Source organism: Stegastes partitus, unplaced genomic scaffold, assembly GCF_000690725.1.
Source record: "Stegastes partitus isolate 25-593 unplaced genomic scaffold, Stegastes_partitus-1.0.2 Scaffold534, whole genome shotgun sequence".
Classification (NCBI taxonomy): Eukaryota; Metazoa; Chordata; class Actinopteri; family Pomacentridae; genus Stegastes; species Stegastes partitus.
This window is the reverse complement of record NW_007578265.1, coordinates 324832-339304: the sequence shown is the minus strand read 5'-3', so window position 1 is coordinate 339304 and position 14473 is coordinate 324832. Positions and strand designations below refer to the sequence as shown.

Here is a 14473-nt window from a genome sequence, read left to right as displayed (position 1 = left end):
TAGATTCAGTCTAACAGACCTACATGGGTAAACAAGTATGAATCAGTATCTTGCATGCAGTCTGTATTTTATAACAGCTGGAGATAACATGGTGCAACCAACAACTTACAGCAGCAGAAAGGGGTGAAGGTGAGGGCAGAGATAAATGACAAATGGGAAGGAAATTAGATTTTAGAAAAGGGTTGAAGATCAACAGGGGTTGGCGCTAGGGGGCTGAAACCTTTCATGGCCTTCACATTTTAGGCCTTTCTTTAAATTAAGTACTTGCCTCCAAGCTGTAGACTGCTTATTTCACTAAATCATAAAAGGTTAAAGAATTTTCACAGTGGTACATACTTTATGAATAAATAAGGGCCAGTAAGTGCATCTGCTGTAATTACATTTTAGGGGCTTGAATTAATAAATAAATTCAGGAAAATTGATCTTCAGTTTACACTGGTGTTCAAAGAAAGTGCATCACCTAAGAATTTATACATTTCTAACCTTTCCTTGCAGTCGTATGTTACATTAATGACAAGAACCACAGACAGAAACATACCGACAAGATTTTCATTGTTCAGTAATTACAGTTGAAACCAGAAGTTTATATTTACTGTATGAATAGACACATGTCCTTGTTTTTGTTTTTTTCTCACTGTCTGACTTTAAATCAGACCAAACTTTTCCTGTTTTGGGTCAGTTAGGATTACCAAAATTATTTCCATTTGCTAAATGCCAGAATAATGAGAAAAAGAATTGTTTTTATTACTTTCTTCAAAGTCAGAAGTTTACATACACTATCTTAGTATTTGGTAGCATTGTCTTTAAACTGGATTTTGGCCCATTCCTCCTGACAGAACTGATGTAACTGAGTCAGACTGGCTACCTTGCTCCACACGCCTTTTCAGCTCTGCCCACAAATTTTCTACAGGATTGAGATCAGGGCTTTGTGATGGCCACTCCAAAACATTGACTTTGTTGTCCTGAAGCCACTTTGTAACTAATCTGGCGGTATGCTTTGGGTCATTGTCCATCTGGAAGATCCATTTGTGCCCAAGCTTTAACTTCCTGGTTGATGTCTTGAGATGTTGCTTCAATATTTCCACATAATGTTCTTTCCTCATGATGCCATTTATTTGGTAAAGTGCACCAGTCCCTCCTGCAGCAAAACACCCCCACAACATGATGCTGCAAGCTTCCTCCTTTTTCCTCCAAATGTAACGATGGTCATTATGGTCAAACAGTTGCGTTTTAGTTTCATCAGACAACAGGACATGTCTCCAAAACTTACAGTGTTTGTCCCTGTGTGCATTGTCAAACTGTAATCTGCCTTTTTTATGTTGCTTCTGGAGTAATGTCTTCTTCCTCTCTGAGTAGTCTTTCAGCCCATGTCAGTATAGGACTCGTTTCACTGTAGATAATGACACTTACCAGCTTTACCAGCTTCAGCAGCATCTTCACAAGGTCTTTAGCTTTTGTTCTGGGGTTGATGTGCACATTTCGCACCAAAACACTTCATCTCTGGGACACAGAACCCGTCTCCTTCCTGAGCAGTATGATGGCTAGACATTCCCATGGTGTTTATACTTGTACCCAAGGATGAACCAGACTTGTGGAGGTCCACAGTTCTCTTCCTGATGTCTTGGCTGATTTCTTTAGATTTTCCCATGTTGTCACAAAAGGAAGCAGTGTGTTTGAGGTGTGCCTAAAAATACATCCACAGGTGTGCCTCCAATTAACTAAAATGTTGTCAATTAGCCTATCAAAAGCTTCCAAAGTCATGACATCATCATCTGGGTTTTCCCAAATAGTTTGAAGGCAGAGCATACTTAGTGTATGTAAACTTCTGACTTTGAAGAAAGTAGTAAAAAATTCTCTCTCTCATTATTCTGGCATTTAGCAAATAGAAATAATTTTGGTAATCCTAACTGACCTAAAACAGGAAAAGTTTAATCAGATTTAATGTCAGACAGTGAGAAATAAGGTATTATGTTTTTTTGTACAGTGTATGTAAACTTCTGGTTTCAACTGTATATTCGAGAGGTGTTTTCAAAATTTTACAAAATGAGCATTTCATACAGCAGTTTTAGCAAACATCGCATTCACAGATTGAATGTTATCAGGAGCTCTGTATTTTAAATGGAGAACTAAATAAAAACTTCACCAGGCACCATCCTGACACAAACAAAGGATGAGGGATGAGCCTGTACAGCTGAAAGTAACTGTGATGCAATATTCTATCATCCTCTACACATGCCAATCTGATGCAATCTGTAAGAAATATTTTCGTTTACTTTGGTCATTTGAATGGCATTTGCAGTTTTGTGGCTGATGTCCTCTTGTTTCAACACTGGTGTAATAGGATTTGTGACCAAAAAAAAAGCAGCCCGTCATTCAGTTTCAGAGGGCAGAAGTAGTTTTGGGGTATTTTTGCTTGAAAAATCATTTAAAAAGTTATCAAAATAGATGACAATTGATTTTCTATTTTGAACAGTTGGTTAATCTAGTAACTATTTCAGCTCTTCTACCTTTCAAATACCATCCAGGGAAGCTATGTTGACTGAGAGAATTAAGTAAAAATTCTAAAAATCAGCGTGTTTGGTAATAATAAGAGATGGCAGCAGCTCAGGGAACAACAGAGAGGTAATGATCTGAATGTTATGTCCGAGCCACTCACATGTCAGTCGTCAGATTCTCTCGTAAGTGTTTGAACTTTCAAGTGGAGAGCTTTGATTTATCCCGTCAGACATCTCCCCCAGGCGTTGTTCCTATTGGATGCACTTCTGAAGTCTTGAACACGTCTTTAGACATGTCAATACCTTCTTATAAATGGTGCAATTAAGTGCAGTTAATCACGTCGGCTTGACCGTTTCAAAACTCAATATTTGTTTTTTTATTTTAAAATGTGACAGCTTTAATTGTTTGTTTCTTATCACATAAATGTACATAAAACATTCAAAACTTATCAAAAAGAATGCAGCGATAAAGATCTAATCAGAGCCTCTCATCACATTTTATTTGTCTAAGTTGTTAACAGGTCCACTTGAGATTGATGTTCCCTCAAAACATCTCAAACACCTGTCTGAAGCTGTCTTAGTTTTTCTCCCATTAATCACATCACAACCACTTAAACTCATATTGTGAACATTTTTTAGGGGCCTGCTCATTCGTTGATGCATCCGTGATTTCGGGGGGATTTTCTGCAAAGGTTACTTTTAGGTATAAAACAGATGTACTTTTGCTTAAGTACAGCATTTTCTCATTTATGTAGTTACTTTTACTTGAGGATCTGGGTACAGTTTCCATCGCTGCTTACGAATAAGTCAGACATTTCTAGACATGTTAGACAAAACTCATCAGCTCTTGATAAACCACACACAGGATGAGTGGTGTCCATGTGCTGCAGTACACTGACTGGGCTGATGGGGGAGCTAAACTCTGAAAGTAAGTCTTCCATAAAACACATGAACATTGCACCAGCTGGCCTTTTTAGCTGACCTATGATGGAGCTTGTGTGTGCTTGACCTAAAGTCTGAAATCTGGGTAATTCTAAATTTAAAGCTAATGCTGTTAAAGATGCTGTTAAGTATTTTTAAGTCACCTGCTTTGTTCATTTTGCCTTCTCCTGTCTCATTAAGTCCTCCACAACCAAATCATCCCTCTTTTAAATACTGTCTTGTTTTCTCTGTCTTCTTTATCTCCACAAGTAGTTTGGGTTAAAATGTCAAAATTATGGAACAAAATTGCTTTAAAAGACAAATAAGTTCCTAAAAATGTCCATACCATTTCCAGTTAAGAGTTATGTTTTGAGCTATGCATGTCCAGGACTTAATTACTAACCTGAAGCTGAGTGTTACCAGCATGCTGTACCGAAAAGCAGTCAGATATGCAGGTGCATTGTGCAGGTGGCGGCTGGGAGTGTTTGACTCCGACAGATGTTTCTGGTGTGGAACAATAGAAGGAAGAAAAGAATCACCTGAGGCAGCAAAGTGGGGTTTGACTGCCAAACATAGACACACAACACTCCTACCAGCTAACAGGTGTGTTGCAATACCGGCAGCCAGAAATGAAAAATGAGTAACAAAAGGAAGTGCTGCCCGTTTATCCATTCGAATCACTGTTTACAGCCTCCCACCTGTACGAGGTCACGGTGTACTGTAATTGCACAACTAACGAATGAGGGCTTTGGCTTGATCCAGTGTCAGTGAGCCGTCAAAGCAGATGGTCCAGGGGGAGATTGAATGCTCAAGCAGCTTGTCTCATGCCAAAGCCTCAAATTACTGTTCCATCCTTGCAGGTGGCCTAAATAATCAGACGCACTATCACCGTATGCACAGCTGATGGTCAAATGGACAGGAATTTGTCCACGTGGGTGTCAAAAACATATCAGGTGTAGCTTGACGTGGACAGTGAAGAGTTAGTGGTGTTGGAGTAAAGAAGTTGTATTCCAGGATTAGGTGAGGCAGTGGATAAAGTAGAGGTAGAGGTTTAGGGTTATACTGTAGAGGACAGTGTAGATATGTTTCAGTCAGACATTAAGACACATGTTTTAAACAGTGGTACATAAATATCACATGTTTCTGATCAGCAATAATGTTAACATTTTTGAGCACCAACCCTCCCTCCCATAATTCTCCTGCTCATCACTAGACATAGTCAGTTTGTTCCTTTTCTTGGTTTTTAACCGCCTTGCTTATCTTCACATAGCATTTGAATCATTTGCATGATATGAGGATTTAAAAAAAAAAAAAAAGAAGTGGCTTGAGGTATGTTAATGTAAAATTGTGACAGTACGAAGTTTCCGTTTGTGTTTTGTAATGCAAATTTATATACAGACACACTTGTTTTTACCTTTTACATGAGAGCTATATGGAGGATTATTCACTGGCTTGAACAAGAACTAATTTGTGAAAACATAAAAGATGCCCCCCTTATGAATTCCTTGCTAGTGTAGGATAAGCATCTCTTGTGAACGGACATTTTTATGAAGGGAATTTGAAGATCAAGGATGATGATGTTATAGTAAAGTTACAGTTTTTGTCCTGGGCCCATCGATTCTAAATCAACTAACAAGAATCTAACTGTTTTTGTTAAATCTAAAAAAATACTTGTCTGTATATGTTATCTAACACTCATGCTGCAGTAAAGGTGAGAGGAACGTCAAGTTTTTAAAATAAAGTTCATATTATGTATTGATCAAAATGGCTGGTGAGGGAGGATGACCTGCAGGAGCTTCTTCCTCCAACAGAGGGGGTATCTGTTTAGGGGGAAGATACCTGTTTGTAGATTTAGTTTTATATAATATATAACAAAGGAGTCCACTATTTTTGAAGTACCCTCTGAAATTGTTTGTTTAAGGCCTTCTTTTGTACATATTATATTATATTATATTATATTATATTATATTATATTATATTACATTATATTCAGGATATATGTATAAATATTTCAAAAAGAAAATAGATATTGTTCTTCGTGAGGGCTCTTTAACCTTCTCAGTGTGTCTGAATTGCTGTTTTCTTCTTTTTGTTTCATCATAAACTGATGCAGAAAATGCACAGTTTGGTGCACACATGTTCCCCAGCAGAGTTTGATGCTTACAAGTTCCTTTGGTGTGACTACCAGACCCCCGATCAGCGCATCACCCCCACAAAGTCCAAACCTACCCCCATGACTCATTCACTTTAGGGAATTACCATATTCGTCTCTCCACCCTGCAGAGCCGCCTGACAGCTTTATTAAGTGTTCAGACAAAGACATAAAAAGCTCGAAAAACCGGGATGATTTTCCCCTGCAAAATCCAACTTGAGACGCTTCTCGGGAAATCCCACAGCCTGCCTACCGGTGAAAACTCCGCTGGAAAACTCCCTGCCATTCCCTCCCAGTCGGGCGCGCACTCGAGCTGATTGCCTCACAGCCGTGCACCCGCTGTGAACGCGCAAACGACACGGGAAGCCCCGAGATGGACAGCAGAGTGGTGGACTTTCCCAAACTCCCTGCTGTGAGAGCTGACAGCCGATAACGTGAACTCTAAATGGGACAATAAACGCAGCAAGGCCGGAATAAGGAATCCAGCATGCGTGATGAATATTACGCATTGATCGTGCCATTTTTTTAAAAAACATTTTGCAATCCTGTGCGCACATTTCTTCTCCAGAGCTTTTGGAGCGTTATTGTCACAGAAATAAATGCCATGTGTAAAACGCTGTGCAGTCAGAGCCCACACAGCTGCCGCTTCCTCATACCTCACTTGTCTTCCCGCCGTGTTTATGCAGCCAACAGCCCACATGAAGGCAGAGAGAAAGCCTGGACCACACTGCCCCTGCAGGCCACTAAAATTCCTACACCATTTCTTGTAAATGCTCCACTTCTCGAGCCGGTAGCTGTTTATTCTAAAGGGCTGGTCTCATGCACATGTTTGTCATGCCAGGATGCGGGGACGAACTTTGGCACCTGCAGGATGAATGCGCGCACTCGATGACAGTTTTCGTGCACTTTTTGCACAATTTCCTGCAGATTATAACCACAACGAATATCACTGCCGTTAACTGTAGATTTTTTTTTTTTTTTTTATTGGTTCTTTAAAAAAATCAACCTCGAATGGCTTCACTGTCACATTCTGCTTTGTGTAACAGTAGAATAAAAGTTGCGATGTGTGACACGTGCAAGTATTTTTTATATTCTTCTGCAATGTCTGCACAGTGGGATTGGTAAATACTTGTTAAAAAAAAAATTAAAGATAAAAATAAGCATGAGAGTGACAGACAGGTCAGGTCATCCAGGTTTATGGTTTGTCTACGTGCATGCAGCCGCTTGGATCAGCCTCTGTTGTTATTAACTTCCTCCTTGCTCTAACCAGCGTGATTTCTCGGAAACCGGGTCCACTGCTGCAGCAGACGCGCATGCGCACTCACGCCGTGTTAAAAAAATAAACACAAGTCAATCTTATCAATTAAAATTCTAAAGTTGTAAAGCACACATGACATATATGTGCTTGTGATGCGTGAAATCTGCACATTTACCATAAAATAACTAAGAATTTATCAGCCTAACTGCAGAGATGAGACTTTGCAGGTTTTGTGGGCGTTGACTTTTCTGACAGACGAGCCTCCTGCCCAGCCCGGGGAATACCCAGAGCTAGATGGCTATATAAAAGTGCCTGGTTGCGCGACTCAGTACCCACTCGTGTTTGAGAGAGGATAACTTCCAAACGAGAAGAAGATTCTCTGGATCAAACTTCAACCAATCGGACTATTCCTGTGCATTTTCCTTTTCTTCTGGGAATCATAGCGCAAATACTCTGTAAGTGATTTGATATGTATTTATTTACTTATCTATCACTTTTACTATTTTGGAATAATCATTGGAACTATTTTACTTATCGCGACATGGATTTTTAAAAACAAACAGCTTTGCATCAAAACTCTCAAATATCTGATTCAATTTTAATTGTAGCGCACATCTCGTCAAATTTACGAACAAGAACCGATTGAATGAGAGACCTTGGAAAGCATATGTGTACGGCATGCGTGCAGCAAAGCCGAGGAAGATGCGCGCAATTTTCTCCCTGCACACAACAAAAAGTGTTTCTATAAACTTTTGGACTACTTAATGAGTCCAAATGCATTTAAGGACTTTTTTTTGTAATGACAAGCCATACAATTTCAGTCAAGAAATGTTTTTGGCAACCTCCATACATGCCGTTGACTCCTACGCGTAAACGCCCCCTCTGCCTGCGCGCCCTACTTGCCCTGACCGTGAACTCCTTTCTCAGCCTCCTGCCTCGACCAGCAGGCAGCAGTAAATCAAGGCAGAGGCAGGAGATCAGTTGCTCTCACTACTGTATGAAGCAAAACAGCAATACTCGTTTATCTAAAGCTTTTCTCTGCTGTTCCACATTTTAGGAGACCATGCCTGTTGCAAGGATGAGGATGAGGCCATGGCTGGAGACGATGATCGAGTCTAACTCCATCTCGGGTCTGAGCTGGACCGATAAGGTGAGAGACTTTTTTTCTCCCTCCCCTTCCCACTTGCAACACGTTGAAATGCTTCATGTGAATGAGATTTAGTAGAAAATAAAAAAAAAAAAAAAGCTCAGGAATAGACACCTTCAAATATATTTGTTGTAGGATTTGAAGACTTTTGGGGGTAAGAGAGGGAAGTGATCTTTCCGAGGCTGCATGATCTTTAGTTATTCACACAAAATTTGCATGTTACTCTCAGAGTAGGTTGTTTGAAGCACCGGTTGGGGTGGGGTTTTTGTATTGTACAGTTAAACATTTGGCAACTGTGGCAGCCTTTTGTACAAGTCCTGGCACTTCAAACAGGTGAAAGTAGACATGAAGTGGTAGTTGTAAAGTAAAGTTTGGCCGTTACCTCACATTTATTCTATCAATCCTTTATCTGCACATGGCCAAACTTGCCAAAGAAAAAATAAAAATCTTATCCTAACATAGAAAAACTGACAACAACTGTGCTATGCTCATAATATTTTAATGTAACTGTAACGTCTTGCAACAGACAACTGTTAACAGCAGCACATGAGATGAATGGCTGCCTCTTGCACTATTTCAGTTTATTCTGTTTGCTTAAGTTATAACAACTCAGTATTTCTTTTGTTTTTTTTTCCCCAGGATAAGACGATGTTTTCAATTCCCTGGAAACACGCAGCTCGGCACGGCTGGGAGCTTGACAAGGACGCGTGTCTGTTCAAGAAATGGGCCATCCACACAGGTGAGCACAGACTGAATATGCATGTTAAGTTAATACGCATGTTTTTCTTTAAGGATGACAAATGTACTAAACTATTGCGTGCAATTGCATTCTGCAGGGAAATATGTCGAAGGCCAGACTTGTGACCCCAAGACATGGAAAGCCAACTTCCGCTGTGCAATGAACTCCCTGCCTGACATTGAGGAGGTGAAAGACAAGAGTGTCAACAAAGGTCACCAAGCCGTGCGCGTCTTCAGGATGCTGCCTTCAACACCGAAATCTAGAGGTGAGAAGACTGACAGGAAGCGAGGAGCAGTTCTCTTCGGTGTGAAGTGACTTTGCTGTGCAATGGCTGCTGACTTTTTTTTTTTTTTTAACTTTTTATTCTACTTATGAAGTCAGTTTGTTCTGCAGCCACACTGTGAGCTGTTGTTTAGGATGGCATGTGACCAAAAATGTTTTTCTCTCCTCTGCGCAGCCAAACGAAGCAAAGTGAGAGACACAAAGACAAGGAGGAAGGTAAATATTGTCGATATTGTACTGCATCTGTAGTGGCGCTTGTTTTTACATAGTCAAATTAGGGCACTCACATTGACCTAGATAGCAGGAAAATAGACATACAACTGCAACTTTCTCGGTTTTCACGTCCTAAATCTTACTGAATTTCAAACTGTTTTTGTCTCTGCAGAGCTCGGTGGTGAAGGAGGAAGACACAGACTACAGTGACACTCAGTCTCCCATTGCAGCATCAGCACAAGAGGACTCGTTCACTCAAGAAAACACAGTCGACAGCACAGTGAAGACTGAAAAGCAAGGTGAGGGAGAAAAACTCTAAAAATACAAAATGCTTTGTCTTGTTGTGATTTTGCAAAGCAAGAAACTACGTTTTCTAGATGTTAAGTTAAAGGATACTTACTTACTTCATGTTATTGTTTGCTGCTGTTGCAGATTTGCCCTTTGTTTCTCCATCTGAAGTTCCCGATTGGTCTTTGTCAGTTGAAATCGGCTCTGAGAACTGCGCGAACAACTTCTACCACAGATTTGAAGTTTCGCCTGAGCACAGCACTGGTAAGACAGCAACACCTATCTCACACTTGTTGATATTTTCGTTTTTTTTTTTTTAAGGATAATAAAAGTGAACTCAAGCATGTCACTCATATCCCATTTTCTTTCTCTCTCCCTCTCCTTGCTGTGATCTTCCAGATTACGAGGATATTATTCAGGTAAGCATCAAACTTCAGTTCCTACTCTTGCTAGCATGCATTTTTCATTGACAGGAATACCCATGTTTGTCTTATTCTGCCTGTTTGGCTTGTGTAATAATACCCCAAAAAAGTAAAAAATACTAATTGTTAGAACTGTTTAGTGTGTGAAAACTCAAGATGGGGAAAAAATATAGCCATACTAAGTCCAGTGTTGCTCTTTCAGATTTGCCAGCAACTGGAGGACGATTCACAGTGGCAACTAAACAGTACAGGCAGCACGGGGTTCCTGAGCAATGAAGCATGCACCAGTCCAGGAAGCCTCTGGAGTGACTCTTCCTCAGGTAAATGCTGCTAATCGATGGGTCAGATGGATGAGCAGATTCAGCTGCATGCTTGTTGGTAATTTAGGTGTAAATATGTTTCCGAGAGGTTTCATCCACGCAAAGCACACTTTTTCTAGTTGGCATCAATCAGCCTATAACACTAACCACGTGTGGTTGGGTTTTGCAAGCAGCTGCAGATGAAATTAGCAGTCTCAGTCGACCACATCCCCTAATGTATATTCTTTTTCTCTTGTTTGCTTTGCAGCCGACGAACTAGAAAGCAATCTACAGTACACAACTTTGGGCTCAGACTTCCCCACAGATGCCATCTGGGACAACTTTCGGACCACTCTCGGGCGCTGAGATTTCCAGCACAGGACAGGACAGTGACTTTACAAACTGTGGACTTTTAACAGAGACCTTCTTGGACCCCCCCCCCCCTTCCCCCGTCCCCCGTCCACTTGAGCCCTCATCTCAGTTGAAACACTCATCATCATCCTTCCTCCACACATTAAGCTAAAACCCGTCCCCCAGAGCTTGTGCTGTCTGCTCGGGGCTTGGCTCACCTCCCCCTTATGTGAAGTTGCGAAAAGAAGTTATGAAGACCTGCTTTGCTGTGTAACAGGCATTCGCATTCTGTTCATTATTTGTGTTTTTGGCAGGTTCAAAGCATTTTAGTGTACAGTTTTTTGTTTGTTTTTTTTTTTTACGTTGTTGTACTTGGACAGGGCATTACATGATCATTACAATGTACCACATAGCCATTAATAATGAGGTAGCCAAAACTTACCTTAAAGTTCAAAGAGGGGAGATCACGTTTGGTGAGTGTGAATTGTGTTTTGCCTTCCGTTATAAGTGGACTTCAGCTAAAGAGTTGGAAAAGTGCTGAAAGCAAGTGTAAAAATTTTTCTGTACATAGTTGTTTTTGTCTGTGTTTTTTTATAAAATAATAAAAAAAATAATTGTTTAAAAAAAAGTGAATGAATGTGGAGTCTTACATTTATGCATGAAGATGACTGTCTTTAAGTGCCCTGCTATAAATTAATCAGTGATATTAGCAGATGTTGGCAAGGATAAGCTCTGCTAAAGTCCAATGCACTAAACTTAAAGTAGCTTTAGCAGCACTGGAATGTAAGAATAATTGCAAAAGAAAAAAAAAAAAAGAAAGAAAGAAAAGTCATATTATTTTGGTCTAAATCTGAATGATATAAATTATCATTTAAATTCTTATTAAATCCAAGACCAGCTTTAAAAGCTAAAATACACTTAGGATTATGTTAATCCTATTAATATATATAATTTTTAAAATCACTATAGCATACAGGTTAAACCAACTATTTCAAAACAAGCTTAATAGTAAATAGTTGAATCAGCTGTTGTTTTCTTCTCTTCCCCATCTGGGGTTCCCCTATAATGCCCATAGGTTTTAAGGAAATAATGACATTGCACAACACACTGCCATGCATGTTGCTAACAATCAGCACGGATAACAAAAAATAGCATTGCAACGAGTGTAGAGGAGTTTATTTTGAATAAATATGTCCACATATTTTTGCCTCCTTCGCAGCGACCCTCTACTCTCACAGGATGCAGAGATGAAATTGCTTTCTGTCATCTTGGGAAACTTTTGGTTAGTTGATTTTTCGGAGGAAAATGTGAGAACAACCGTGCTGTTCAGACAAAGATACTATTTGAAAGACTTGAAGGAGTTGCTGTGTTGGACTTTTTGTAGGTGCACTTCACACGGTATATGTTGCTGTGTTAAATAAGGGCAGTTGAGTGTTTTGAGGGGAAACCAAACAATTTCCTGTCAAATTTTCAGGGTAGGTAAAAATATTTAGAGATGACTTGAACATTTGGATACTTCATCCCACTGCATATACTTTTTTTGGTTGTTTGTTTTTACATTTCTGACCTTTTTTTAAAATGTGTAATTGTTTACATGCACATGCTCTTGTGTGAGTGTGTAATATTGATTATTTCCTTGAAGTTCTTGACTTCAGTGTGACAACCTGATTTGGTCATACCGTATAGGAAATAAAACATAAATGTGACCCAGCATACGACTGAGCAGTGCAGACAATATCCTCTATTAGGCATCATATTCAGTGTGTTGAGACATTTCTCTCTAAATAAATAGATAATAAAAAGTCATGTTGCCTTTTTTTGGGTGAACTCGTCTGTAAAGCGTGTACCTACATTGCAAAGGAAGAAATAAATATTCCTCCCTTACATACAACTACTTCCTAGAAAATAACGTGATTATTTAGTGTTGGTTAAAAGCAGTGTTAAAGACACACACCGCAGGATGATGGCGGTGGAAACATCTGAACATGACGTGACATGCATTGTGTATTTCACGAGACAAATACGTGCACTAACTTAAGCGCTAGTTCTTTCGATGTTAGATGTTTGTTTTACGCCCTGGCCTTGGGGTTGGTTTCACATGAACACAGAGTCCCCTCTTCTCAGCTCCCAGAACTCCCTTTATGTTACTAAAAATTCCAGAAAACTTCCCACAAAAAAATCTAAACCTCAGTGCATCATGGGGAGTACTTTTACTTTTGAGACTTCAAGTTTGTTTAACCACTTATGAAATACAGTACTTTTTTACAGTGCAGTGCAGTTGATTTTAATACTGGAGTGGGCTGTTCGTTTAAGACAAGCTTGTACAAAAATGACAAAAACAACCCCCAAAAAATAAAATAAAATAAGCTATTGAACTTGAGTATTAAAGATAGGAAAAAAAGGCATTTGAAAAGTGCTTCAGTGGGAGAAATGAAACGCAGCAGTCTGGAAAACGTTTTGGAGAAACACTTAAAACACCTGCAGCTTTTCTTGACACTAATGATATGATAAAGAATAATAAACCATCCAACCAGTTCAACAGATAAAATAAATGCACTTTATTGTGAAATACGTAGAGACACTATAACATATGGATAGTAGCAGGACATGATATCCCTCCAAGGTGCAAACTGACTAGGGGATGAACAAATCAATCAGTAACTAATCAAACGGATGTCCGCTTAATACAACATTACTGTAAAACATTTAACATGGCAGCTACTCATAAAAAGCCCCATTTGCTCACTTTACGATATCTTAGTTCATGATTTTACAATGAGTATGAAGGCCTGTAAAAATATATGGTCAGCAATGGTTGCGTGAACACATATTCTCAGTATTCCTAAATAAAAAGTTATATTATGAAGATACACATTACTGGCAGTGTATGAACTCATCTTCTGTGGTTGGCAAACCAGAGACTAGGCATACTGGATAAATACAACAAAAAACAGATGTGAAACAGTGTATAAGTACAAACTACAGACTTCATTTTACTGGATGTCCATACATTCAGTTGAAACCAGAAGTTTACATACACTGTACAAAAAGATATGAAACCTTATTTTTTCTCTCACTGTTTGACATTAAATTAGACTAAACTTTTAGTTCTAGGTCAGTTAGGATTTGCTAAATGCCAGAATAATGAGAGAGAGAATTTTTTTTTAGAGTTTTTTTTAAAAGATTTTTTTTACTTTCTTCAAAGTCAGAAGTTTACATACACTAAGACTACTGTGCCTTCAAACTATTTGGGGAAGCCCAGATGGTGATGTCATGGCTTTGTAAGCTGTTGATTGGTTAACTGACAACATTTGAGGTAATTGGAGGCACACCTGTGGATGTATTTTAGGGCGCACCTCAAACACACTGCTTCATTTTGTGACAACATGGAAAATCTAAAGAAATCAGCCAAGACATCAGGAGGAGAATTGTGGATCTCCACAAGTCTGGTTCATTCTTGGTACAATTCCCAGATGTGTGAATTGTCCACTTTCATCTGTTCAAACAATGAAACACAAGTATAAACACCATGGGAATGTCGAGTCATCACATCGCTCAGGAAGGAGACGGGTTCTGTGTCCCAAAGATTAAGTATTTTGGTGCAAATGTGTGTATCAACCCCAGAACAAAGAAAAGACTAAGAGAAAAAAAAGATCTAAGAGAGTGTCATTATCCACAGTGAAACGAGTCCTGTACCGACATGGGCTGAAAGACTACTCAGAGAGGAAGAAGACATTACTCCAGAAGCAACATAAAAAAGCCAGATTACATTTTGAAAATGCACACGGGGACAAAGACCTTTCTTTTTGGACATATGTCCTGTGGTCTGATGAAACAAAAACGCAACTGTTTGACCATAATGACCATCGTTACATTTGGAGGAAAAAGGAGGAAGCTTGCAAGCCT

The 14473-nt window shown here is 39.3% G+C and overlaps 1 protein-coding gene across 1 annotated transcript; it reads left to right on the top strand.

Annotated features, from left to right (window-relative positions):
- Positions 1–7156: 7156 nt before the first annotated feature.
- irf1b (interferon regulatory factor 1b) lies at positions 7157–11195 on the top strand. The gene is made up of 10 exons (XM_008287995.1): positions 7157–7281; positions 7884–7976; positions 8613–8712; positions 8810–8977; positions 9170–9210; positions 9380–9506; positions 9640–9759; positions 9895–9914; positions 10120–10237; positions 10485–11195. The coding sequence occupies exons 2-10, from the start codon at positions 7890–7892 to the stop codon at positions 10580–10582; spliced, it is 879 nt and encodes a 292-aa protein (XP_008286217.1). The 5' UTR covers positions 7157–7281; positions 7884–7889; the 3' UTR covers positions 10583–11195.
- Positions 11196–14473: the final 3278 nt, after the last annotated feature.

What these genes read in the sequence shown, in the direction of transcription:
- irf1b (XM_008287995.1), top strand. Translation starts at nt 7,890, where the DNA reads ATGCCTGTTGCAAGGATGAGGATGAGGCCATGGCTGGAGACGATGATC. An exon ending in TTCGCCTGAGCACAGCACTG is followed by an intron (nt 9,760 to 9,894) that starts GTAAGACAGCAA and finishes GTGATCTTCCAG; the next exon opens with ATTACGAGGATATTATTCAG. An exon ending in ATTACGAGGATATTATTCAG is followed by an intron (nt 9,915 to 10,119) that starts GTAAGCATCAAA and finishes TTGCTCTTTCAG; the next exon opens with ATTTGCCAGCAACTGGAGGA.